At 46.6% G+C, this 24,352-nt stretch overlaps 1 protein-coding gene and 1 non-coding gene across 2 annotated transcripts in view; both read left to right on the forward strand.

The window, feature by feature from the left end:
- ATP9A (ATPase, class II, type 9A) overlaps positions 1–23,570 on the forward strand; it is a 152,781-nt gene extending 129,211 nt beyond the window's left edge. Inside the window, exons 21-29 of the mRNA XM_015423186.1 lie at positions 1,631–1,720; positions 1,842–1,986; positions 5,867–5,931; positions 8,593–8,748; positions 11,640–11,704; positions 13,696–13,804; positions 13,918–13,975; positions 20,547–20,750; positions 23,232–23,570. Of these exons, the coding sequence (XP_015278672.1) occupies positions 1,631–1,720; positions 1,842–1,986; positions 5,867–5,931; positions 8,593–8,748; positions 11,640–11,704; positions 13,696–13,804; positions 13,918–13,975; positions 20,547–20,750; positions 23,232–23,368 (1,029 nt within the window). The 3' untranslated portion in view covers positions 23,369–23,570. The remainder of the gene's footprint in view (positions 1–1,630; positions 1,721–1,841; positions 1,987–5,866; positions 5,932–8,592; positions 8,749–11,639; positions 11,705–13,695; positions 13,805–13,917; positions 13,976–20,546; positions 20,751–23,231) is intronic.
- Positions 3,643–3,714, forward strand: TRNAP-UGG. Its single transcript has one exon. It is a non-coding gene; the product is annotated as a tRNA-Pro (tRNA).
- Positions 23,571–24,352: the final 782 nt, after the last annotated feature.

A 24,352-nucleotide genomic window follows, 5' to 3' on the forward strand; every position in this document is an offset into this window, starting at 1 on the left:
CCCAGATCGTCAGGGGGAAAACCATATGGTTTTCCCCCCAACGATCTGGGCCACGCCCCCAACGTGAGCACGTAGCACGTCACTTCTTGTGATGTGCTGCTGGCACGCGCGCGCTTTGCACACGCGTCCACCGCGAGCTCCCGGAGCCCAGCGAGGCTCCCCCGCTCCGAGGGGTGAGTACACTTGGCAACCCTACTGGGTGACCTTGGGCCAGTCACACACTCTCAGCCTAACCTACCTCACAGGGTTGTTGTGAGGATAAAGGAGAAGAGAATGAAATAATTTGCTGTAGGTCCCCACTGGGGAGAAAGGAAAGATATAAATGGTTTATGGTTGCCTTCCTCTGCGTAGCAACCCCGGTCTTCCCCGATGGTCTCCCTCAAAGCACTAACTGGCTGACCCTGCTTAGTTTCCAAGTGTTGGTGAGCCCAGGCTAAGCTGGGCTATTCAGGCTGCTACCTATTGGCGGGGGTGTAAATGAAGTACGGAAACAAATTACACACAGGCCTCATGATTCCTCGGGAGAAGCCAATAATATCAATCTAATCTGTATTATGCAGTGAATCTTTCTATTTTGAAGTATTACATTTTTATCCATCCCTCCAAAAAGCTGAGGATGGCATGCTCCCTGCCCCCTTTAATCCTCAACTACCTGTGCAGTATATTATGCTGAGAGATGTGGCCCCCAAGTAAGCTTCACTGCAGACTGTAGAAACCTTGGTTCAAATTCCTGCTCAGACATCTAGCCAACACACCACAATGGCTCAGTGAAGGTTTCCTAACCTGGCCACAAAAAGACATGACGTCTCAGTGCTACAGTCTTATACCATCTTATCTGCCATTCCAACTTCCCACAGAAACCAGGGAACCGTAGTTCTGAGAAGGAAAGCTAGGAATTGTAGCATTTTCGACATTCCATCATAAATTTGTTTCTTCGGGGGAAACTGCGGCTCTTCGTGTGCCACAGGACTGATACTGCTAGTAGCGTAGATAAGCATCTGCAAGTATTTTTCCTCACTAGCTGCAATCCCTGGTCTATGGTACACTGCAGTCTAGTTATGGCTGACTGATCTGCCATGAACCTAATTTCGTCCCTTTTTCCTACAGCACAATTCCTCTCTTTTCAGTAGAACTTGGGTGAAAACTAGATTCTTTGAGAGTCAGGTCTGATGGCCCCGTGACCCAACTTTTGTACCATCAACCACATCTCACACTACTGGGTACTATTTTTCCCAAGAGTTCAAGGCTTAGATTCTAATCAGCACTGTGGCGAGTGAGAAAAAGTGTCTTCATTCTGCTACCTGGCCCATCATTTTGGGTCAAGGAAACAGTGTGGAGGGGAGGCTGAAACGCCTTTCCCTGTGCTCCAGTCCTGACACCAATCAGGATCCTCTACACTTGGGAGATGAGTTCCCAGCTGATAGCGTGAGAACTGGGTCAGGGGAATGTATGCCAAACTCTTTTTTTAAAAAAAAAGTCTCATCAAGTTGGCCATTAGTCTTCAAGTAAGTATACTTTGGTCTACAGACTAACCACATTTAGTCATGTGTTTTTTTTGTTCTGATTGCCCCTTTCCCTGCCTCCAAAGATTTTATAATGCATCCAGGGTTACCTCTTTGCTCTTTGCTAGGTGACCAACCGTGGAGAAGCTCACTTGGAACTCAATGCCTTCCGTCGTAAGCATGACTGTGCCCTTGTGATCTCTGGCGATTCTTTGGAGGTGAGAGCTGAGCTGTCTTGGCAGCTGTTGCAAAAGTCTCCTAACATCCCCAAGAAAGGGTGGAGAGGGTCATAGACAGCCCGCATGCCTCGTAACCGTGCCTGTCTGTTTCATGGAACAGGTCTGCCTGAAATACTACGAGTACGAATTTATGGAACTGGCGTGCCAGTGTCCGGCGGTGGTCTGCTGCAGGTGTGCCCCGACACAGAAGGCTCAGATTGTGCGGCTGCTCCAAGAGAGAACTGGGAAACTGACCTGTGCAGTAGGTAGGAAGCGGCAGTTGTATTCTCCACTCTCTCTCTCTCTTTTTTTGTATGTTAGAAATACAAGCTGTGATTACAAGTACCACTTACATGGGACTTTTCACATTTCTGGGAGCCTTCCCTCCACAGAAGCCTTACATCATCATCATCATTAATTAAATTTCTACCCTGCCCTCCCAGGGTAGAAACATGGGTTTGGAGTCCTTTAGGGAGGCATGCAGGGCTCCATCCGATGGGAAGATTGGCCAGCCCCTCTGCCCCGAGAGTGTAGAAGCGCTTCACAAACAGGCCTCCCTGGATCTTGGCCACACCGATACATAAGTGCCGCCAAGTCGCAACCAACTTATAGCAAACCCCAGCAAGGGGCTTTCAAGGCAATTGAAAAGCAGATGTGGGTTGCCCTTACCTTCCTCTGCTGCGTCTTTCTTGGTGGTCTCCCATCCCAATACCGACCCTGCTTAGCTTCTGAAATCTGACCAGATCGGGATATACCATTCTGCCTTCCTGCCCGGCCATACAATGCCCACCTACATATTAAAAAGCAGTTCCCAATGTTCTCATTCTTGCAGTATTCTGTCACACTCCCTAGCATGTCTGAGAAGGGCAGGGTTTGATTGTCTGGGCTGAAGTCCCCAGGGAAGAATGCAGGTTTACCATGGAGTGAGCCCAAATTATCGTTAAAGTTCAGGCAAGGAGGCCGAGTCTGCTACTCGCCTCCAGTCCACAGTAAGGAACTGGGCCTTATGGCTGCTTTGAGTGTCTCCAAAGGTCCATGCCAAAGGCTAGCCTCTGCCAAGCACAAATTTGGGCTGGCTTCCAAGGGCATTCAGCATTTGTGGACCTTTGTTGCCAGCCTTGTGCCAGTCTCTGCTTCTTTATACCACACGCCTCAGTTTTTTAGTACATTTTCCAGACAATCTAGGAGGGCGGAACTCTGCATGTTTACAGTTTGTCTGCACGTAAAAATGAGAAAAATAAATTGATTCCCCCGACTCTTCAAAATTCTTAGCCCTCCCTCACACACCCTTAGGAAAAGTATTGCTTTTCATTAGATTTTTACTCAATTCCCAATGTTCTCATTCTTGCAGTATTCCGTCACACTCCCTAGCGTGTCTGAGAAGGGCAGGTTTTGATTGTCTGGGCTGAAGTCCCCAGGGCAGAATGCAGGTTTACCATGGAGGGAGCCCAAATTATCCTTAAAGTTCAGGCAAAGAGGCCAAGTCTGCTACTCGCCTCCAGTCCACAGTAAGGAACTGGGCCTTATGGCTGCTTTGAGTATCTCCAAAGGTCCATGCCAAAGGCTAGCCTCTGCCAAGCACAAATTTGGGCTGGCTTCCAAGGGCATTCAGCATTTGTGGACCTTTGTTGCCAGCCTTGTGCCAATCTCTGCTTCTTTATACGACACGCCTCAGTTTTTTAGTACATTTTCCAGACAATCTAGGAGGGCGGAACTCTGCATGTTTACAGTTTGTCTGCACGTAAAAATGAGAAAAATAAATTGATTCCCCCGACTCTTCAAAATTCTTTGCCCTCCCTCACAGGCACACACACCCTTAGGAACAGTATTGCTTTTCATTAGATTTTTACTCATCAGATGGGGCTGGGGTTCCAATTTCGGGGAGTAGGAAACTGAGAAATTGTATGTCATTTAGTAGGGGAGGGGCCATGGCTCAGTGGTAGAGCATCTGCTTTGGGTGCAGAAGGTTCCTGGTTCAAGCCCTGGCGTCTCCACTTAAAAGGAATTGGATAGTCTGCATCTTTATTCAGGTTTAACAGCCCATAAGCCACACACCAAGAAGAACATTTAGGAATTAAAAATGACAGCGAAGAAAATCTGAGCCACATCAACTGTGCAAACTTTACAGGAGCCACTCAGAAACAGTGGGCATCAAAAGTGGCTGAATATTTTAACAACCTTTTCCCAAGAAATTTTTCTCTTGCAGCAGTGTGTTTAGAGCAATAAAGAAAGACATGTGGTAAAGACTCAACCATTGACAAGGAGGAGTCACAAAAACGTTGTTCTGAGGGAATCCCAACTGAACGCCACTTTATCTGTGCTGTAGGCAGTGCATTACGGCATGCAACCATAGATGACTGGATCAGATAGTAGATGATATGAAAGGCCCTTAGTACCGGAGATCCTGGTGAGCTGCTGCTAGTCAAGAGTTGACACGGCTCACCATGATAGACCAAAGGCCCCATGTCTTTGAGAAGTCCCTCCCTCTCCAATTGTTAGGGGATATACTTATTTTTAATGGATTTTCACCAATGGAGGAAGTCATTACCATGGGACATGGATCTGTAACTTGCATCAAATTCAAAACATTTATTTATTTATTTATTTATTTATTATTTGGGCTTTTAGGCTGCCCTTCTCTGTGAGCAGGAATCAGGGCGGCTTGCAGCAGAATGAGACAATAAATAAGTTAAGAAACCAGTAATAGAATACAGTACAGGACCAATAAATAAAACAGGCTATTATAAGATGGCAAGGAATTTCGGCAGAAAATTGCGACTTCCCATAGCCTCCGGGAGGGGCAGGTGAGGGGGAGCAGGAGGCCTGAGAGTGCCAGACGGCTTTCTGTCCTGCCGCTGCCCTCAACCAAATGCCTAGTGGAACATTTCTGCCTTACAAGCACTGCATAAACTTAAAGTTTGCATGGAAGTTCTCCGGCAAAGAGTTCCACCAGGTGGGGGCCGGGGCTGAAAAAGCCCTGCCTCTGGTTGAGAACAGCCGGATCTCTCTCGGGCCTGCAACAGTGAATAGTAAGATTACATTTTTATTCCAGTCATCTTCCTTACTTGGCAGTCACCGAACACACATTATGGTTTTAAAGTGCACATTTGAACATGCCAGGTACTTATCGGTTTAACGTTTAGCCCCTTTTACTCTGACATTACCCGGATTATAAGCAAGAGAGAGTGGTGAAAGGTTGTCAAGGGGGAATTAAATGTGTATGAAGAAGCCCTGAAACCGTTCCTCCAGGCAGCATTTGTGGAAGTGATGTGTGCAGTGTCCAAGAACTAAATAGCAGATTCACAGCTGACTTTCGTCTTTGTTACTTTGTTGCATGTATAATTAAGCTCTGGAACTGATTGCTGTGGCGATGCAGAGATGCCACGTGGCAAGCCATGAAACAAATACAAAATCCCAAGTGAACTTGTGTCTCTTTCTGTTGAAGTTCACCTGCCCTGCCGCAGTTAAATATAGACTCGGTCTTGGCGAGCAGGACAGACTGCGGTTGGCAAATTGGTAGTATGAAAAACGGGAGAAAACAGATCTTTGTGTGACTGGGTGCTTTTTTGCCACATGTATCTTCCAGGTCATACATGAATTTGTGTGTTTTCTACTTGCATGCATTTGCAACTCATGCATCTCCCCACGAGGGGCATGGGCAATGTCTCCTTTTACATGGTAGCCGGAAGACACACATAAGCGTGATAACGTAGTTCTGTTTTATTTGCCGAGCAATCTCTCGCTTCCATCCTTAAAACAAAATCTGACCTGTGCACTCTGCAGTACAGATAGGCCTGACTGGTGAAGCCATGGGAAATGTTGAGACAATGATATTTTATAGATCCCCCTGATGAAGCCTATGCAGAACACGTAGGGGTCTCATATGTGATTTAAAATGAATTCTGTTGCTGCTGCACGAGTTGTCTCCTGTGTTTTGCAGAATGATGGTGCAGAAGTTTTGCATGGTCACAGAGAGCAAACACAGGTGCTGGGATGAATCCCACCTGCAGTGCAAGGGTGCATTCACGTGGAGGTGTTTGCAGTATTTACTTTGGAACAGATGCAATCCAGATGCAGAACACTAGGGCTGTTGAGCTGTTCGCTGGCTTTTCAGCTCCCTGTGGCCTTTTTCTATGTTTCCTGCAGGTGACGGTGGGAATGATGTCAGCATGATTCAGGAAGCTGATTGTGGCGTTGGAGTGGAAGGAAAGGTGAGTCCGTAGAGCGCCAGCTTTGAGTTTTAACTAGGGTTACCAGATGTCCTGTTTTTAGAGGGCATGTCCTCTGTTGGGGTGTTTTTTAAAAAAAAACTGGTGAAAATGTCCTCTTTTGGGGTTGTTAGGTTAGGAAAGTTCCTGGGTTAGTAGCAATGATCACAGCTTAAACAGTAGGGGCATTTCAAATGAGCTTTGTCATAGTGATCACTTGTTTGAAGGGGAAGTATGTCCTCTTTTTTGCTTTTCAAAATATGGTAGCCCGAGTTTTAACCCCTGTTGATGATTTACTGTCTCAGACACTGCTGTATCTTCTTCCAGGTATCATAGTTACTGTGGGGGAAGTAGTCCAGCCCTTGAAGGCTTCCTTGGACAGGACTGACGCCTTTGCCTTCCCCACTTCCCCTGCAGTCCCAGGAAAGAGAGAGACCCAGCTGAGTCATGCTGGATTCTTTCTTTCCATCAGAAGCTCTGACTCAGCTCGGCCTCCTCAGCAGTTGGGAGCGGGAGAACTAGGGAAGCTGAGATGCCACCCGTTGCTTCACGCCATTCCCACTTTCTGTGTAGACAGGGAGGGGACCTTCACAGGAATAAACAGAGAGAGCCAGGCTGCCCGTCAAACGGGTATCCGGACTCTCAGACACGAGAAACACTCATTTTCAGACAGGAGCCACGTTAAGACAGTTGCAGTGAAAATAAACAGGGTTCTTGAATTGCCTTAAAGACCGGCTGGTTTTTATAAGCAAGATTATGAGCCCAATAGCACCTTGAAGACCAACTAGATTACCAGGGTACAGGCTTTCAAGTCTCAAAGGTCCCTACCCTTTATTTTATTTTGGGGGGTATTTTTTGCATTTGTGAGTGTGTGTGTGTGCGTGTTCGCGCACACGTGTGTAGTTTGGTGTAGTGGTTAAGTGTGCGGACTCTAATCTGGGAGAGCCGGGTTTGATTCCCCACTCCTCCACTCGCAGCTGCTGGATGACCTTGGGCAAGCCATAGTCCTGGCACAGCTGTCCTTGAAAAAGAGCAGTTTCTGTCAAGAGCTCTCTCAGCCCCACCTACCTCACAGGGTGACTGTTGTGGGGAGGGGAAGGGAAAGGAGCCTGTAAGCCGCTCTGAGACACCGAGTGAAGGGCGAGGTATAAATCCAATCTCTTCTTCTGTGTGTGTTTGATCATGCCTGGAAGTTACGGCAACCTCTGGCAACTCCTACTGGGGCATGGAGGATGTTCGGAGAAGTGGCTTGATAGCCTGCCTGGTATTCTTTGGAGGTCTCCCATCCAAATACCTGCCAGGGTCGGCCCTGCTTAGCTTCTGAGATCTGACGAGATCGGGCTTGCCTGGGCCATCCAGGTCAGAGCAAAGTTCCCTCCCCTCGACTCTCAAAAGCTTATACCCTGGAAATCTAGTTGGTCTTTAAGGTGCTTTTGGACTCTCAAATCGAATTCTTCTGCTGCAGACCCACACGTCTGCCCACCTAAAACTAAAAGTTTCATAAGCTTAACACAAGAGTGTTACATATTGTTGAGGCGTTATTCTGTCACCAGCTAGAATAATATAATATAAACAAGATTGTTTTTAAGGCTCCGTAAGACTCTTGTTCATTCAGAGCTGGCCATTTGATTTTGGTGTAACTTCCTGGGGCTACGTAGCTTCCCTGTGGAACAAATGGCTCTCCCAGCTGGCCATTTGATTTTGGTGTAGCTTCCCTGTGGAACAAATGGCTCTCCGCGTAGTGCCCATCCATGCTGTAAGGAAATTTTTGCCAGCTTCCACATTCAGCAGAGCAAAGTGCTACAGTAGTTCCAAGACGATAGAATGGGCTGTGCTACTTCATGCTGTGGGTGGCAGGCGACCTTCCTAAATGCTCCCCTTGAAAGCGGCACAGGAACAGGAAGTGTTCTAGCCCAGCCTGCTCTGCTGTGCTAGTTTTCTCCTTGCATGGAGTTTTTCCTGTAGAGGAGGCCTGTTTTTCTGCCACCTCATTCCACTGCATGTGGAGGACCACACCTTTGACCACAGTAAAAAGTGGGAACAGGGACATGGTGAGATCCTCCTCACCAGACAGGGCCGTATGTGCCCCACAGTAAGCTACAGCCTCAAAAACATTGATGAGAAACTAAAAAAGGGAGAAGCTACGTTCAGTGTTTTTAAATGGACAAGCTTCCCACCAAGCCAATGAGAGCCAAAGTGGTGAAGCAGTCAGAATGTCAAACTAGGATCTGGGAGGCCCAGGTTCGAATCTCCACTTTGCGAGGAAGCTCGCTGGGTGACCATGGGCCAGTCATGCACTCTCAGCCAATCTTACCTCACAGGGAGGAGGAGGGGGAAATGATGTAAAGTGCTGCGTGTCCCTGTGGGGGAGAAAAATGAGGCATCGGTATCTAAAGACATGGAAGCTACCATAGGATATTATAGCATGTCACATTCTTAACAACTCCCTGTGTATCTGCATTCCTAAGCAAGTAGCAAATGCAAGGCATTTATCAAACTTCGATGAACCATGTGGCCTGCGAAATATGTCATGTGACCCTGCTTAGAAAGGCTCTTTGCAGTGGCGCTGCTTCTGTATCATTTCTTGTCTCTACTTCTACAATGCAAGAGGCTTTGCTGCTCCTTTTTGGTCTGATGAGCCTTTCTTTCCCCTGGTGTCCCTAGGAAGGTAAGCAGGCTTCTCTCGCTGCAGACTTCTCCGTCACTCAGTTCAAACATCTGGGCCGGTTACTGATGGTGCACGGGCGGAACAGCTACAAAAGGTCGGCAGCTCTCAGCCAGTTCGTGATCCACAGAAGCCTCTGCATCAGTACCATGCAGGTAAACAATCCCATCTGTATCTTCTCTCAGGATTCAGCATCTTTTTACTTAGAGAGATGGGAGGATCAACACAAAGAAGTGAAAAATCAGCATTTTCACACTGCATCTAGTGTGTCACGGGACTGACATCGACTGAACACGGTCTCTGCAAAACTTTCTGGGGTAGACTTTTGTTTCTGTTGGCACTAGAAATAAGGATTATTTTGACCGGTGTTGCAAGCTTTGACCTATTTCGTCAACAGTCAAGGAGTGCCCGATCGCATATAGCAACCTATAGCACGTGCAGGGCCAGGGCCAGCATACCCTGAAGGGGGAGCAAGCTGCCAGGGCCCAATGCCACCTGCATGCCCTTCTCCCACCCACCTGTTTGTTTGCCAGCCTTCCCATCACCTGTGCTTCTGGCCACACATCCTACACAGCACTGCTGGGTGAAAGGTGTATGTGTGGCTGGGGGCACAGGTGGTGGGACAGCAAGGAAATAAGCTGGTGGAGAAGGGGTCAGTGGCAGTAAAGGTAAAGGTTCCCTTGCTCGAAAGCCAGTCGAGTCCGACTCTAGGATTGCGGTGCTCATCTCCGTTTCAAAGCCGAAGAGCCAGCGCTGTCCGAAGACATTTCCGTGGTCATGTGGCCGGCATAACTAAACACCAAGGCGCACGGAACGCTGTTACCTTCCCACCGAAGTGGTACCTATTTATCTACTTGCAATTTCTTGCTTTCGAACTGCTAGGTTGGCAGGAGCTGGAACTAGAGACAGGAGCTCACCCCGTCTTGCGGCAACCCGGGTCTTGAACTGCTGAACTACTGACCTTCCACAGCCTGCAGTTCAGCGTCTTAACCACTTGAGCCACCGCAGCACTTGAGCCACCGCAGTGGCAGAGGGACATGCAAACAGATGGGCAGGAAGGGTGGCACACGCAGGTGGCATGGTGGCAGGTGGGGGAGGGAGATCCCAGGTACTGTCTGCCCAGGGCCCCCCAAAGCCTGGAACTGGCCCTGAGCCCCGATATGTCTTCCCCACTGGAGAAAAAGCTTTGGGGGGGGGCAATTTCAGTAAGGAAAAAATGGCACCGTGGAAAGGACTAAACACCGTTTCATCAACAGTGCTTCCCTTTCTCAGTGTGGGAGGATTTGAAGTGTAGGAATAATTTGCTTGCTGGAAGAGGGAGAATTGGTGGAATGGATAGAGAAGAACGCGGCTGGGTCCCTCCTCCCTTCGTCTCCCACCTCTTCCAGTTCAAACTTGCGTTATTTTCAGAGGGCAGCTGTCTTGGTCTGCAGTAGGAAAGCTAGATCCGAGTCCAGCAGCATCTTAGAGACCAACAAGACTTTCACAGGATGACCTTTCGAGAGTCAAAGTATCTGACAAAAGCAGCTTTGACTCTCGGAAGCTCATACCCCAAAAATCTTTGGCAGGGCAGGCGCTTTCGTGAGTCACTGCTCACTTCTTCAGAACCAGCTGTATCTGAAGAAGGGAGCAGTGACTCACAAAAGCTCATCCCCGGCCACAAATTTTGTAAGTCTTTAAGGCGCTACCGGACTCTTGCCCTTTTCTACTGCTACAAACAGATTATAACACGGCTACCCATCTTGATCTGTCCCCAAAAGTCTTATTGGCAGGGCTTTTTTTTTAAAGAGGTGCTGGAACTCTCAAGAGGGAAATGGAGTTTCCAATCTGTATACTGAAAACTCACGAACTTTTAAACATTTTTAAAAGAATTTTGCCGAAGAGGTTCCGGAACTCGGTTCCGGCACATCCCCCCAGAAAAAAAGCCCTGCTTGTTGGTCTCTGAGATGCTACCAGTCTTTAATTGAGCTTTTCCAGTGTGGCTCTTGTAGAAGAAGACCACCAGTTCTTAAAATCCGGAATGGTTGGAGAGAATTTGGCTGCTTCCATACAGAACTCTTGGTTGCCAAACTGCACCAGGTTTTGGTCAGCTTCCCCACAACATCGCCGTGCCCCCACCCACCTTCTGGATTTTTCCCAGCTCTGCTGTAGGTTTCTCCCAACCTGCTTTGGTACACTTTCCTGAAAGGCAGTGCTGAAAGTAGATGGGGGGGGGAAGTGTGTTACGGGAACATACTCATTTCCACACCTTCCCACTTACATCCAGTGTCACCTCCCCAGCTTTTTGCAGTTGTTTTTTTTTTTTAATCACTAGTACTGTAACATTCTCCTGCCAACCTAGCAGTTCAAAAGCAAGAAATTGCAAGTAGATAAATAGGTACCATTTCAGTGGGGTAACAGCATTCCATGCACCTTGGTGTTTAGTCATGCCAGCCACATGACCACGGAAACGTCTTCGGACAGTGCTGGCTCTTCGGCTTTGAAACGGAGATGAGCACCGTGACCCTAGAGTCGGATTCGACTGGCTTTCGAGCAAGGGAACCTTTTCCTTTACCTTTACTTACTGTAACATTATGTTGATTATCATTTTTTTAAACAAGCAAAAAGCATGTCAGAGGCAGGGGAAGAGGGGAAGGAATGGGGAATTGCCCGGTGGGGATGCCTCTGTTAACTCTGGAAATGCCTCTGCATTTACAGAAGCAACAAGAGCTGAACAGGGTATTGCCATATATATACACACACAACGCTTTGAGTGTCGGAGTGTTGCTTCTAGCCAACCCATACAATGGCTCATCTGTCAGAGGATAAAGTCAGATGCAAGTCCATCCCACCAGCGGCCATCCTTCTTTCAAACTGTCTTCAACTCTCTGAGGGTTGGAGGTGGAGAAGAAACGTGGCCCTCGCCCATTCTCGTTTTACTTCATGTCTGTGAGATATCTAAGCATTCAGGCAGTGGGCTTCCAGGCCTGGTGCCATTAAGAACCACCAGGATGGGTCATTGTCCTTGAATCAGGGGCAACTAAAACCTTTCCCTTTTCCCCTACAGGCTGTTTTCTCTTCCGTGTTCTATTTTGCCTCCGTCTCCCTCTACCAGGGCTTCCTCATTATTGGGTAAGAACCAAACACTTTCTCAAAGTATGAGTGCAGGTCTCGGAAACTAAGCAGGGCCGACCCTAGCAAGGAATACCAGGGCTCGGGATGCATGCGTCCCGAGCCACCTCTCTGCAACAACCAAAACCCCAGTAGGGGTTGCCAGAAGTTACCATGACTTCCAGTCATGCAAGCACATACACACACACACACACACAAACGCACAAAAAATATGAGTGCAGAGAAGAGTTCAAAATGTTTGATACGTTTCAGATGCTTGGAAGTGTTCACAGCGACATGTGACACTGATTAGGCCACAAACTGTTGTCCGATCTTCTGTTGCTGTGGTTATCAGAAGGAGGGATGAGCATGTGATTATGAAGACGCACATTTTTTTTTTCAAAACTGCTTTTATCCAATAACAGTGATAAACACGTGGGTCCCGTTAGCCAAATTTTGGCTGCTGTTGTTAGGACCCGTTGAAACATCTTTTATTTGAATGTCGGGAGCAGAAGTTTAGTTTTGCTCGGAGTTTGTCTTTTGGAAGAAACACAGGATATGCATTTTAAAAAAATAATAGGGTGGACAGTTTTTCAAGAGGTACCTTTGTGGAAGAAAAGGCTGTGAATGCATCCCCTTTGCAGTGTGTGTGTGTGCGCGCGTGTGCATCTGTGTTTGCGGGGGGTGCATGTGGTATTGTAAACTGGATTTGAGGCTGAGCTCTGTAAACAGTAAAGCCTGTCCAGCACATGCAAAATGGTTTGGCTAGAAAGGCTGGAATTCACCATCTGTTGCCTGAAGTGGTGTCATCCATTTTGGACTTGAGATATACATTCTGTACCTTACACTGTGGCAAATCCTACTCTGCGGCAAAGTATAGCCAGTTCTAGTTCCTTAAAATATGCTTGTGTTGTATTGAATGCACAGTGGTATGTGTGTCTGTTACATTTACAATTAACAATTTTCGGCTGCACATAGAACATGTGAAGTATGTAACTATATAATTTGTAGGTGTACAGCACCTAATTTTTGAGGCACAGTTCTTGTTTCTTATCTTAGTTATTTAATCGCTCCATTTATACCCCACCTTTCTTCCCAATGAGGATCCAAAGCAGCTTAAATGATGCTCCTCTTCTCCATTTTATTCCTACAATATCTGTGTGAGGTAGGTTAGGCCAAGTGTGTGCAATTAGCCCAAGGGGGCCAATTCATGGGAGAGTGAGGATCTGAACCTGGGTCTACTAAATTGGTTTTAAATCATTTGTTGTTAGATTCAGATTATTATTATGTGGCCTTACATACCAGCACTTTGTTTGGTGTAGTGTTTAGGAGCGCGAACTCTAATCTGGGAAAACTGGGTTTGATTCCCCACTCCTTCACATGCAGTTGCTGGTGTGACCTTAGGTCAGTCATAGTTCTCTCAGAGCTGTTCTCTCAAGAGCAGTCCTTGAAAGAGCTCTCTCAGCCCCACCTACCTCACAGGGTGTCTGTTGTGGGGAGGGGAAGGAAAAGGAGGTTGTAAACTGCTCTGAGACTCTGAGTGAAGGGTGGGGTATAAATCCAAAATCCTTCCCCTCCTCCTCTTCTTTTTCTTTTTCTTCTGTCCTTCACTAACTTGAAATCTATGTGTCCATCTCCTGGAATTAGAATCCTGGAGGCTATTTTTACTCCAGCACATACTTACAAAGTCTGTTCTCCAGACTCTACCACTGGATTAGCAGCCAGCATAAGGAGTAAATATATTATGTATATGCTGTCAAGTTCCAACCAAGGAGAAACAGAGGTGGTTTGCCATTGTAGAATCTTCTTTGGTGGTCCCTGCTTAGCTTCTCAGAGCAGACAAGATTGCTGCCTTCCCTCCCAGCAGAAAATATATGAAGTGGCAAAATGGGTCATCTGTTCCACAAGTTTACCACCCCCTCATGCAGTAGATTTATTTGACCAACATGCAGAAGGAAATCTCTTAAAACAATGAGGAAATCAGTGGGTATTTCTCCTATTGCTGCTTTCAGGTATTCTACAATCTATACCATGTTCCCAGTCTTCTCTCTGGTCCTGGACAAGGATGTGAAATCGGAAGTTGCCATGCTGTATCCAGAGCTCTACAAAGATCTTCTGAAGGTTCAACAGATTTTCTTCTGTTCCCACCCCGCCTTTGGGTTCCTGCATGTGCTCTTTTAGCATAACATGCACTAGACTTATGTAATCATTTTTTTGTCCTGTTTTATTTTCAGGGGCGACCATTATCCTACAAAACATTTTTGATATGGGTTTTGATAAGTATCTATCAAGGTATGATGCTTTACCTGTTTGTCAAGTTGCTTCTAAAATGCTTAGTGCCGTATAATCAAATGTGGTGTTATGCTGAGAAATCAACTCTTTAAATTTCATAGAATCACATAGAATAGAATCATAGAACCACATAGTTGGAAGGAACCAAACAGGCCATCTAGAAACTCAGCACAGGATCAGCCTAGAGCCTCCCTGACAAGTGTCTGCCCAGCCGCTGCTTAAAGACTACCGGTGAGGGGGTGGAGCTCACCACCTCCCTCGGCAGCTGATTCCACCGTTGCACAACTCTTACTGTAAAAAAGGTTTCCCTAAGATCCAGCTGGTACCTTCCCGCCCTTAATTTAAACCCATTATTGTGAGTCATGTTTTGCTTGACTATATATCTGTTTTTCTACACTTCTTTAAAAAGTCCAAGTTCTACACCAATGGCTGGAGGATGCTGAGCTCAGGCAAGCTGGAGACTTCAGTAGCATGGTATAGCCGTCTGTGATGATGGTTCTGCAGCACAACAGAGAAGCATAGCTTAGATCCAACCAGGTTTTCCCTTGGTGGAAAAGGCTATGCCGGAGATCACGGGGACCTGTGTGAACAAAAGCTGGGTGGGACGGGGGAATAGAATAGAATATACTGTAATGCTGTATTCTAGGGGTGTAATAGAGCTGTAGAAGCGAACACTGCAACAGCAGTGGCTCTTTTTAGGGGCATAGTACAGCAGACCCCAGGCCTTTACAAGGGAACACACAGTTTCTGGACAGTCAGAAGGAAACATCGTGGGAAAGATTTTCAGGCCAAGACTGTTCTCCTCTTACATTCTGCGGGTCAGATGACTTCACCTCTCAGTGGATTGCACCATGCAATTTGGCTAGGAGTTATCGCCCAAGATCAGCAGGGCAGGAGGAGGGGGGTGGCGACCGAAAACTGAGCAGTACCCAGATGGTGGAAAGGTTACTTCTGGGTCTGGGTTTTATAGCTGGATCTTTCTTGAGTCACTGGTAGAATTGTTCTTCAAACAAGCAGAATGCAAAGGCTGTGGATTACTCATCCCTACAGATTACTCATGCTGCTGATATGTTATGTCTGCAGCTGAGTATCTGGGAAGCCCTGTGGCTGTTGTCAGGTCAGCCAGAAGCAAGATGCAAAGTAGCTCTCCTTCGCTCCCTCCTTCTCCAACTCACAAACCTTGAGGCCTTCTGATGTCACTGGGATTTGTTTCCTAGCAGGTACACTTAGGAGTTCAGCCAGGAATAGGATGTGGTGGGCTTCAGTGCCTCTCTTATCAAGAGACTGTATTGACAGCTGGTGTGGTGGTGCTTAAGACAGGAAAGCTGAAAGCCCTTCTTCATTCATATCTCTCCTTGGCCATGGGCTCACTGGGGAGTCTCAAGCAGGCCTGTCTTCCTCTCATGCATGCAATATGTCGACTGGCTTGCCTTACCAAATTTTCGTAAGGGTTACAGAAATTGGGCATTCTAAAGCACTATAGAAACTGTGTTTCGCTGCTCACAGAGCCATCCTGCTCCTTTCATCCCAATTCCAAACAAGAGGCTTGCATTATGCCCAGGCTGCGGTCACACACACTAAATGATGCCCTTTCAATCAACGTTCAATGCACTTTCCAACTGGATTTTGCCAGTTCACACAGTAAAATCCAGTTGGAAAGTGCATTGAAAGTGGATTGAAAGGGCATTATTTAGAGTCTGTGATTGCATAGAGCCGCAAGTGAATCCTCTCTCTGCATGCCCCAAGGGGACCTGCTGTTGCGCTTTTGCAAAGATGGCAAAACTTTCCTCCTTAAAATGTCACTGTTGTCCTGTCTGTGAACAAGGAATTATAGATGAAGTAGATGCACCCCTTTCCCTTTCAAAGCCGCTTGAAAGCCCTTGGTGGTCTCTGCAGTGTAGTCATCCCGTCTTTGCTTAAGAGCTAGGCATTTACACTATTCAAGCCATTTCGTAATCCAGTACTGGAGGACTCTCAGCCGTGTGTGTGAACTTCCTTTTGCAAAATATTGGGTTGATGCCAGGTGAAAGTTACATCTGGGAGGATTAACCTGTGAATGTTTTGTCCCGAGTGGTCAATTATCATTGTGTTGGGCCAACATGAAGGTATGAACCGGCCACTTGGGCCTTTGAACACCAGATATTCTTGTCTGGAAAATTGCCTGTATGTTATAGAACTGCATGGATTGTATATAGTCAGGATGTTGGTAGGAAGCTCTTTAGTTTCTCTGTTTTCATTTTAAAGACAGTGGTGGAAAGCGTCGTCAAGTCACAGCCAACTTATGGCAACCTGGTAGGTTTTTCAAGGCAAGAGACGTTCAGAGGTGGTTTGCCATTGCTTGCTCCCATGTAGCAACCCTGGATCCCTTGGTGGTCTCCAGGGCTTTTTTTGTAGAAAAAGCCGAGCAGGAACTCATTAGCATATTAGGCCGCACCCAACAGCAGAAACTCATTAGCATATTAGGCCGCACCCAACAGCAGAAACTCATTAGCATATTAGGCCGCACCCAACAGCAGAAACTCATTAGCATATTAGGCCACCCCCCCATGCTACCAGAAGTGTGCTCATCCAGCCACTCCCACCTTTTGCTTGTTATTCTGTTTACCTTGTTTGTTGTCAAAACCCAAGGATTTTTTGTAGCAGGAACTACAAAAATGATTTGGAGATGGGAGTAAGCAGTGAAGTGGCTAAATTTGCGGATGATACAAAGTTGTTCAGGGTGGTGAAAACCAGTGAGGATTGTGAGGCACTCCAAGGGGATCTGTCAAGGATGGGCGAGTGGGCGTCAACATGGCAAATGGGGTTCAATGTGACCAAGTGCAAGGTGATGCACATTGGAGCCAAAAATCCTAAATATAAATACACATTGATGGGGTCTGAACTGGCAGAGACTGAGCAAGAGAGAGATCTTGGAGTTGTAGTAGATAACTCACTGAAAATGTCGAGACAGTGTGTGACTGCAATAAAGAAGGCCAATGCTATGCTGGGGATTATTAGGAAGGGTATTGAAAACAGATCAGCCAATATAATAATGCCCCTATATAAATCAATGGTGAGACCTCATTTGGAATACTGTGTGCAGTTCTGGGCACCACACCTTAAAAAGGATATTATAGCTTTGGAAAAAGTGCAGAAAAGGGCAACTCGAATGATAAAAGGGTTGGAACACTTTCCCTATGAGGAAAGGTTAAAGCGCTTAGGGCTCTTTAGCTTGGAGAAAAGACGACTAAGGGGTGACATGATCGAGGTTTATAAGATTATGCATGGGAAAGAGCAGGTAAAGAAAGAGGTACTTTTCTCCCTTTCTCACAATACAAGAACTCGTGGGCACTCCATGAAACTGCAGAGCGGTCGGGTTAGAACGGATAAAAGGAAGTACTTCTTCACCCAAAGAGTGATTAACACATGGAATTCACTGCCACAGGAAGTGGTGGGTGCTACAAGCATGGACGGCTTCAAAAGGGAATTAGATAAGCATATGGAGCAGAGGTCCATCAGTGGCTATTAGCCACAAGGTATAGCTAGGGGCTCTGGGGCAAGTGATGCTCTGTCTTCTTGGTGCTTGGGGGGGGGGTCAACAGTGGGAGGGCTTCTAATGTCCTGGCCCCACTGCTGGACCTCCTGATGGCACTGGTATTTCTGGCCACTGTGTGACACAGAGTGTTGGACTGGATGGGCCTTTGGCCTGATCCAACATTGGCGTCTCTTATGTTCTTATGTTCTTATAAGTACCAGCATTTTGAATTATGCTCTGCCTATTTGCAGTTATGTACTACCACAACAGTGAAGAAGGGCTGCTCACCTAGTAGTTAGATAGTGAGGTTAAAGAGGTGAGCAAGAGTCAGCTAGTCTGGGCTATTGAGGTCAGGGCATTTTAAAGACACTGCATTATTTTGCATCAGAGCTGTTAGTCCATTTGCTGAAGTTGTCCGTTGATTGCAACAGGAGACCAAGCCAGTTTTCTCCTGTCTAGAACCTTTGTGCTTTTCATCCAAAGAGCATGGTGTTCTACTACATCTCCAAGGCATTGGATCTGCCAGATTTCAGAGACAGAGGCAATTACAAATGTTACATGCCATAGGCTTCCCCTTGATTTCAGCAAAAGACCCAATCAGTGTTCAAGCATTTCTTTGCAGTGGGTGGGAGAGCTTTTCAGTCTGTCGAGTAAACTTTCTGTGAACCCTGCATGCCATAGTTGCCCACATATCCAGTTCAAATATGCCTCCACTGCTTTGCCAATCCAAAGCAATGGGGAAATAAACAAAAGTCAAAATGAAAGAGACTTGTCATAGTTTGGGGGGTTTCCTCATTAGTTTACATAGGAAAAATAATGAGATGACTGGGTCTCATTCATTCTGTTTCCCATTCACTTAAAAATGTATTCCCCTCATGTATAGAATTTCTGTTAGGATGCCTGTATATCTCTTTACATGGTCAGATGTCAGGAACATGCTATCGGTCATGACTTCTTGCCATGTGTGCTACCATGGTGAATTGCACATGCATGCATAATTATTTGAATGGCTCTTGCCATTCTAGACACAGAATAGTTCCATGCAGGAAATTCCACCATTTATGAAAGGGCTCTTAACCAATGCTCCCTCTAAGCTGTGGAGTCTTGTGAGCAAAAATTCTACTTTGTGAACTACTGGCATTTAAGTTGTGAGTGAGCGATTTGGCTGCTGCATAGATTAGTTTGCTCTGGAGCCATCCTTCCTGAGCTAAGACAAAAATGTGTGAGCTGGAGGCTAAAAAACTGTGAACTCACTCACACTAACTCAGCTTAGAGGGAACACTGCCTTAACCTCCTTGTGTTTTTGTCCATACTGCAAACTGAATCAAACTCATTTTTCTTTATCACCTCGTGTGATCCAGGATCGCAAAATGTAGCAAGGTAGAGGCCTGTGAGGAATTACAAGGAAGGGGAAATGAACAATTTAGAAATTCTCCTCCTCCACCACCATCTTCTTCTGTCTTCCCCTGAGGAATTCTATATGCTCTTATACCAGTTTCCACATCTCCCTGTGCTGTCTCCCTCTCCTTTGACTATCTCTGCCTGCAACACACTATGATTCCTGAAACCTGCTGGTCTTGATGCAGTTACAAAGCCACGTTTTAATGCATACCTGGGGAGAACCGTCATCTTGCCTGTTTGCTTCTTTCATGATTGGTTTTGGGGTCAGCTACTTTACTATTAGAGTGATAGCCTTTATGGCTTTAACAGGATTCAGCACAAGAAGTGCAAGTCAAACAGCTACAACAACTAGGTTTCAGTAGTGGTTGCTTCTCCACGTACAATGTAGATAACTATGGCCCCGGTCACACAGGCCGGATATCGCGGGCAGGAGGCGTGGCTGTTTGCCCCAGAGAGAAGTACCGCGCGGCAGCCGGATCAAACGTCCCGTCGTTAAGGGGAGGTGCCGATCATACCTCACTCCTGCGGCGCCGCAGGGGTTGTGTTGTTTTTTTTAACCCAAGTGTTCGCATGCGCCGTTGGGTGCTTGTGCGCACCCGTGGAGACTTGACAAAAAAAAATCGCGACGGGACATGGGCGGGCGCCGGATGCCACGAGCTAACACCGGAAACATGATCTGACGCCCGCCCTTGCCCCGCACTTTCCAGAAACTAGTACCTTGGAGGTACTAGTTTTTTACAGCACATCTTCGGAGTGAAGCCTCGGGTGAGCCACGGGACCTCTACGCTTCCCAGATGTGGCGGTGAGATCGCGCCCGGAAAATCCGCCTAGCTTCCATCTCTCTAGCGTGCCTAATGCTCCGTGTAACCGGGGCCGATATTGATTTTCTTTTAAAGTAAAGTCTGTTGCCTGACCTAGATGGCCCAGGCTAGTCTGGTCTCATCAGATCTCAGAAGCTAAGCAGGGTCTGCTCAGGCTAGTATTGGGGTATGAGACTACCAAGGAAGTCCAGGGTAGCTATGCAGAGGCAGGCAATGGCAAACCACCTCTCTTCGCCTTGAAAACTTTGTGGGGCCACCATATATCCCCCAGAGTTCTCTGCGTTTTTCTTCAGATCAACATCTGCTGGTGATCCCTGGGCCAAAGAATGTCTGCTTAACCTTGACCAGAGCTAGGGCCTTTTCGGCTCTGGCTCCGGCCTGGTGGAACAGTCTCCCAATTGAAATCAGGGCCCTGCGGGATTTACATTCTTCAAGGCCTGTAAAACAGAGCTGTTCTGCCAGGGCATTGGTTGAGGCTGCAGCCATCATATTAGACTACCCCCCAACCCTACCCACCTGTCCTGTTTATCTACTCACTGTATGAGGTACAGATATTTTTACATATCGACTGGTAGGAAATTGGCCACTTGCCAACAACTACTGAGCATATGTACAAGGGGGGGAAATCTCTGAAAGCACTCTTACCTATGTTGTCACCATCTTGTGACTTTGTACAGAACTTTGTACAGGTTCATGTTGTGGGCTGCCCTGAGCCCATTTGCGGGGCGGGATATAAACCAAATAAATAAATAACTAAATAAAAGTAAGCTCTGACTTGACAGCACTTTCCACCAAAGTCTGTAACCTCCCCTCTCTTTCCTCTGCCCTCTTACAGGTAGCATCATCATGTACGGAGCACTGCTGCTGTTTGAGTCGGAGTTTGTCCACATTGTGGCCATTTCTTTCACCTCCTTGATCCTCACGGAGTTGTTGATGGTGGCACTAACAATCCAGACATGGCATTGGCTCATGATAGTGGCAGAATTACTAAGTCTTTCCTGCTACATTGCCTCGCTGGTCTTCTTACATGAATTTATTGGTAACAGTCCTTGTTTTGTCTTTCTCAAAACGTCCCTCAAGAGAAGGTTTACCAAGTCAGGGTCACCTCTTTCAGGCAGCCAGTGAGGCAGTTGTCTCAGACAGCAGATTTTGACCACTGTTTTAAAAGGTCGGCAAATAACTGCCACCCATTTCTTCTAGTATGTGTTTAGTCAAGTGTGTGTGGGGGAGTCACTACTTGGATTTTCCACCTCAGGAACAAAAATATCCGTAACTTGGATTCAGGAGAGGATTTCCATGGATGGAAGTGGGGGTTGATTTTCACTGATTCCTTCCTCTCACTACAGACCTCCAACTCTCCCCTCATGTTGTTTGGGCCAGGTCTTTCAGGGACCTTTTTCAGCTGCGGTGGGAGGAGAGGAAGTCCCGTTCCACTCCCAGAAATTCTTTTCTCTCATTGGAAATTACTGCTGTTTCCAAGCCTATGAGCAAAGCCATGAGTGTCTAGGGGAGAAGATAATTATACCAGACCTAATATATATTATAGACAAGTTCAAATCTAAGTAGGGTCATCATGAGGATACGTCTATCAGTGTTTACTTCATGGAGGATAAGTCTATCAGTGGCTACTAGCCATGGTGACTGAGGGGAACCTCCACATTCAGAGGCACTAAACCTCTGAACCCTAGTGCCAGGAGGCAACATCAGGGGAAGGCCTCAGCCTCTATGCCCCGTTGTTGGCCCTCCAGAGGAACTGGTTGGCCACTCTGTGAGACAAGATGCTGGACTAGATGGACCACTGGTCTGATCCAGCAGGGCTCTTCTTATTGTACATTCTTATCAGGATCCACACAGAGGTCTGGTTTTTTAGATTTTTTATTCCACCCTCCTTCCAGGGAGCTCATGGCACTCTCCGTAGTTCTCTTATTTTATCTTCACAAAGAGACCTGTGAGGTAGATTAAGGCTAAGCATGACTGTCTGTCCCAAGGCCTGGCTGAGTAGAGATCTCCCTGGACCTAGTCCAGGCCTCTAGCTAATATACCACCCTTCTGCCCAGAGATGCTGGTGGGGGGAACATCCTCAAGAGTTAAAGGCATGTTCCCAGACAGGTCTGTAAAAACACTGTAACTTTGGAGTATTTGTTTATGGCTGCCTTTTTCATAACTCGTTACAACTTTTTGAAGGACCATCCTGTTTAGTATGTAGCTCCCCATCCAGTGAAGTAGAAAGTGCCACTTCCAAGCTTTGTTAATTGCCTAGAAGGAGATCCTGCTAGTTTCTCCATCACAGACTCCTCATTTACATGAATGCTGCCTTTCCACATGGGTTTGGTTTGAGCGCTAACGCAAATATGTCCTACATGGAGCTTTGTGATTCATAGAACAAATGTTGAGCCTCTCCCAAGTATCCAAGTGGGTGAAGACTATTTATATTGTTTGCCAAATAAAAGGGGAAGCAACACTCATTCCTCTGGTGCCACTTCAGTTATGGGCAGCTTTACTTCAGACACACATGAACCCACCTGAAGCTGCCTTATACTGAATCAAATCATTGATCCATAAAGGGCAGTATTGTCAACTCAGACAGGTAGTGGCTCCCCAGGATTTCAGGCTGAGATCTTTCACATCACCTACTGCCTGGTCCTTTTGCCTGGAGTTGCCAAGGACTGAACCTGGGACTTTGTGCATGCAAAACAGAAGCTGTTCCACTCAGCCACAGCCCGTCCTTCTGGGAGTAATTTTTCAGATCCCTTATTACTCTTAAGGGTGACGACATGCTTGGAGATCATCAATTGGATTTCCCCAGGATTTTTTTCAAAGCTACGCTGCAGGTGCACATGGCCCACGTTTGGATCAGAGACATGTAGGGAGGAGCTGTAGGGTTTTATCCTTCCACACAGTTCCACCTATTAAAACCCGTCTCCCTGGGCTGTGTTCCCCAGAAGGGAAGGGAAGATTAGCACTCATCTTTTACCTAATAGTTTGCTTCCAGGTCTACCCTGGGTCCTGTCAAAACAGACGTGCCAAGGAAGTTCCATGCTGAAACTTAATTCTGAGGTTTGGAGCGGCCCATTTTTGTGGCCCACTGGGAGAGGGAGCTTAAGGCCTTTAGCAGCATTTTTCTGACATGAAATTGGCTCTGGGGAAACCACTGCTTGCCCCTTTTATGTAGCCTATCAGTATAAATGAATTTTCCCAGTAGGATGAATAGTAGTTCCCTGGGGCCATTTCAGGTAGGAAAAATGGCGTATTGAAGGCTTTCCCTGTGTGGAGTTACCACGTGCCTGAGAAATGTTTTATTGTGGAAGTCCCAGTGCGCATGGCTCAGGAGGACCCAGGACAGACCTGGAAACAGTCTAATGTGTAGTTGGGCCTTGATGGCCCATCTGATTACTTTCCTGTGTGTATCATGTTCACTGTGGCATGTGGACACCACTGGTTTCTCCTGTACCTATGTTGACTCCTTGATTTTCCCTTCCAACTGTTTGGCTCATTTTCTTTGTTCTTCCCTTCCTTCCAGATGTTTATTTCATCGCAACCTTGTCATTCTTATGGAAGGTGACAGTCATCACTCTGGTCAGTTGTCTCCCTCTCTACATCCTGAAGTACCTGAGGCGAAGGTTCTCTCCTCCGAGCTATTCGAAGCTCACATCATAGGTGCTTCATTGGAAGAAGCACAGACTTGTTCTTTGCACAGTGCTCACAGACAGAAATCAGTGTGTGTTCATCATAGTAACAGCTGCATCTGACAGTCGTGTAAGGATTGTGCGTTGGCTGGTGACCTTTGCGGAAAAAGACTGAATAATTGGCAGTTAAGCAAGTTGGCTCAGAGTTGGCCAAACAAGCAGGGAGAACGTAGAGGGGCACTGCGTGGTCAGTCATGTTCTGTCCATTTCTATTTATTTTTAAGTGAAGTCAAAGGAGGGTAACTGCAAAGAGTGTGGCTCCCATTGTGCAATCAGCTTACTTGGAACCTGTGAAGGAAGCTATTTATTTGAAAACAATGTCATATATTTTGTTTTCCTTGGTTTTTTTGTTTCCTTGTGATCTGCTTTGGGACGGTCAGGTAGATATAAGTGTTTGAACATCCTGGGAAGTACTTTTGAATTAGTGACTCATCTTGCCAGTAAGTAGGCAACACGTACAGTGCCATGCTGTGTCCCAGGCTATAGTTGAACTTCTCACTATGACATGGTTTTCTTTAATCCCCTTGAACAAAAAAATGCCCACTGTGACTCTTCCCTGGTGTGGTATTGCTGCATTATTTTTAAAGGGATGCCATGACTTTGGTAAATGGGAAAACTCTGTTTTATCCAACAGCAGTGTTTGGGGGAAGACGAATTTTCTGACATCCAAAGTATCTGTGCAGTAAGGTACTTAGCCAGTATAATAGGCTACGCAGGACTAACTGTGTGTGTGTGGGGGGGAGAACACATTTGCAGGGAGAATGGATGGTGGGCAGGCTTCATTGTTCCATATAATCCCTCTGCTACTTTTCTTCTGGGTTTCTTCTCGCCAACTCTGAGTTTTGACTGGAGAGAATCAAGAAGAATTAATGGGTTGGGGGGAATTAAGCGCCTGATTTTTTTTTAACATTTTAATGAAAGGTACATTGCAAAGTTACAAAGCATATAAAGCATC

The sequence above is a fragment of the Gekko japonicus genome, unplaced genomic scaffold (assembly GCF_001447785.1).
Source record: "Gekko japonicus isolate JY-2015 unplaced genomic scaffold, Gekko_japonicus_V1.1 scaffold737, whole genome shotgun sequence".
Taxonomy (NCBI): Eukaryota; Metazoa; Chordata; class Lepidosauria; order Squamata; family Gekkonidae; genus Gekko; species Gekko japonicus.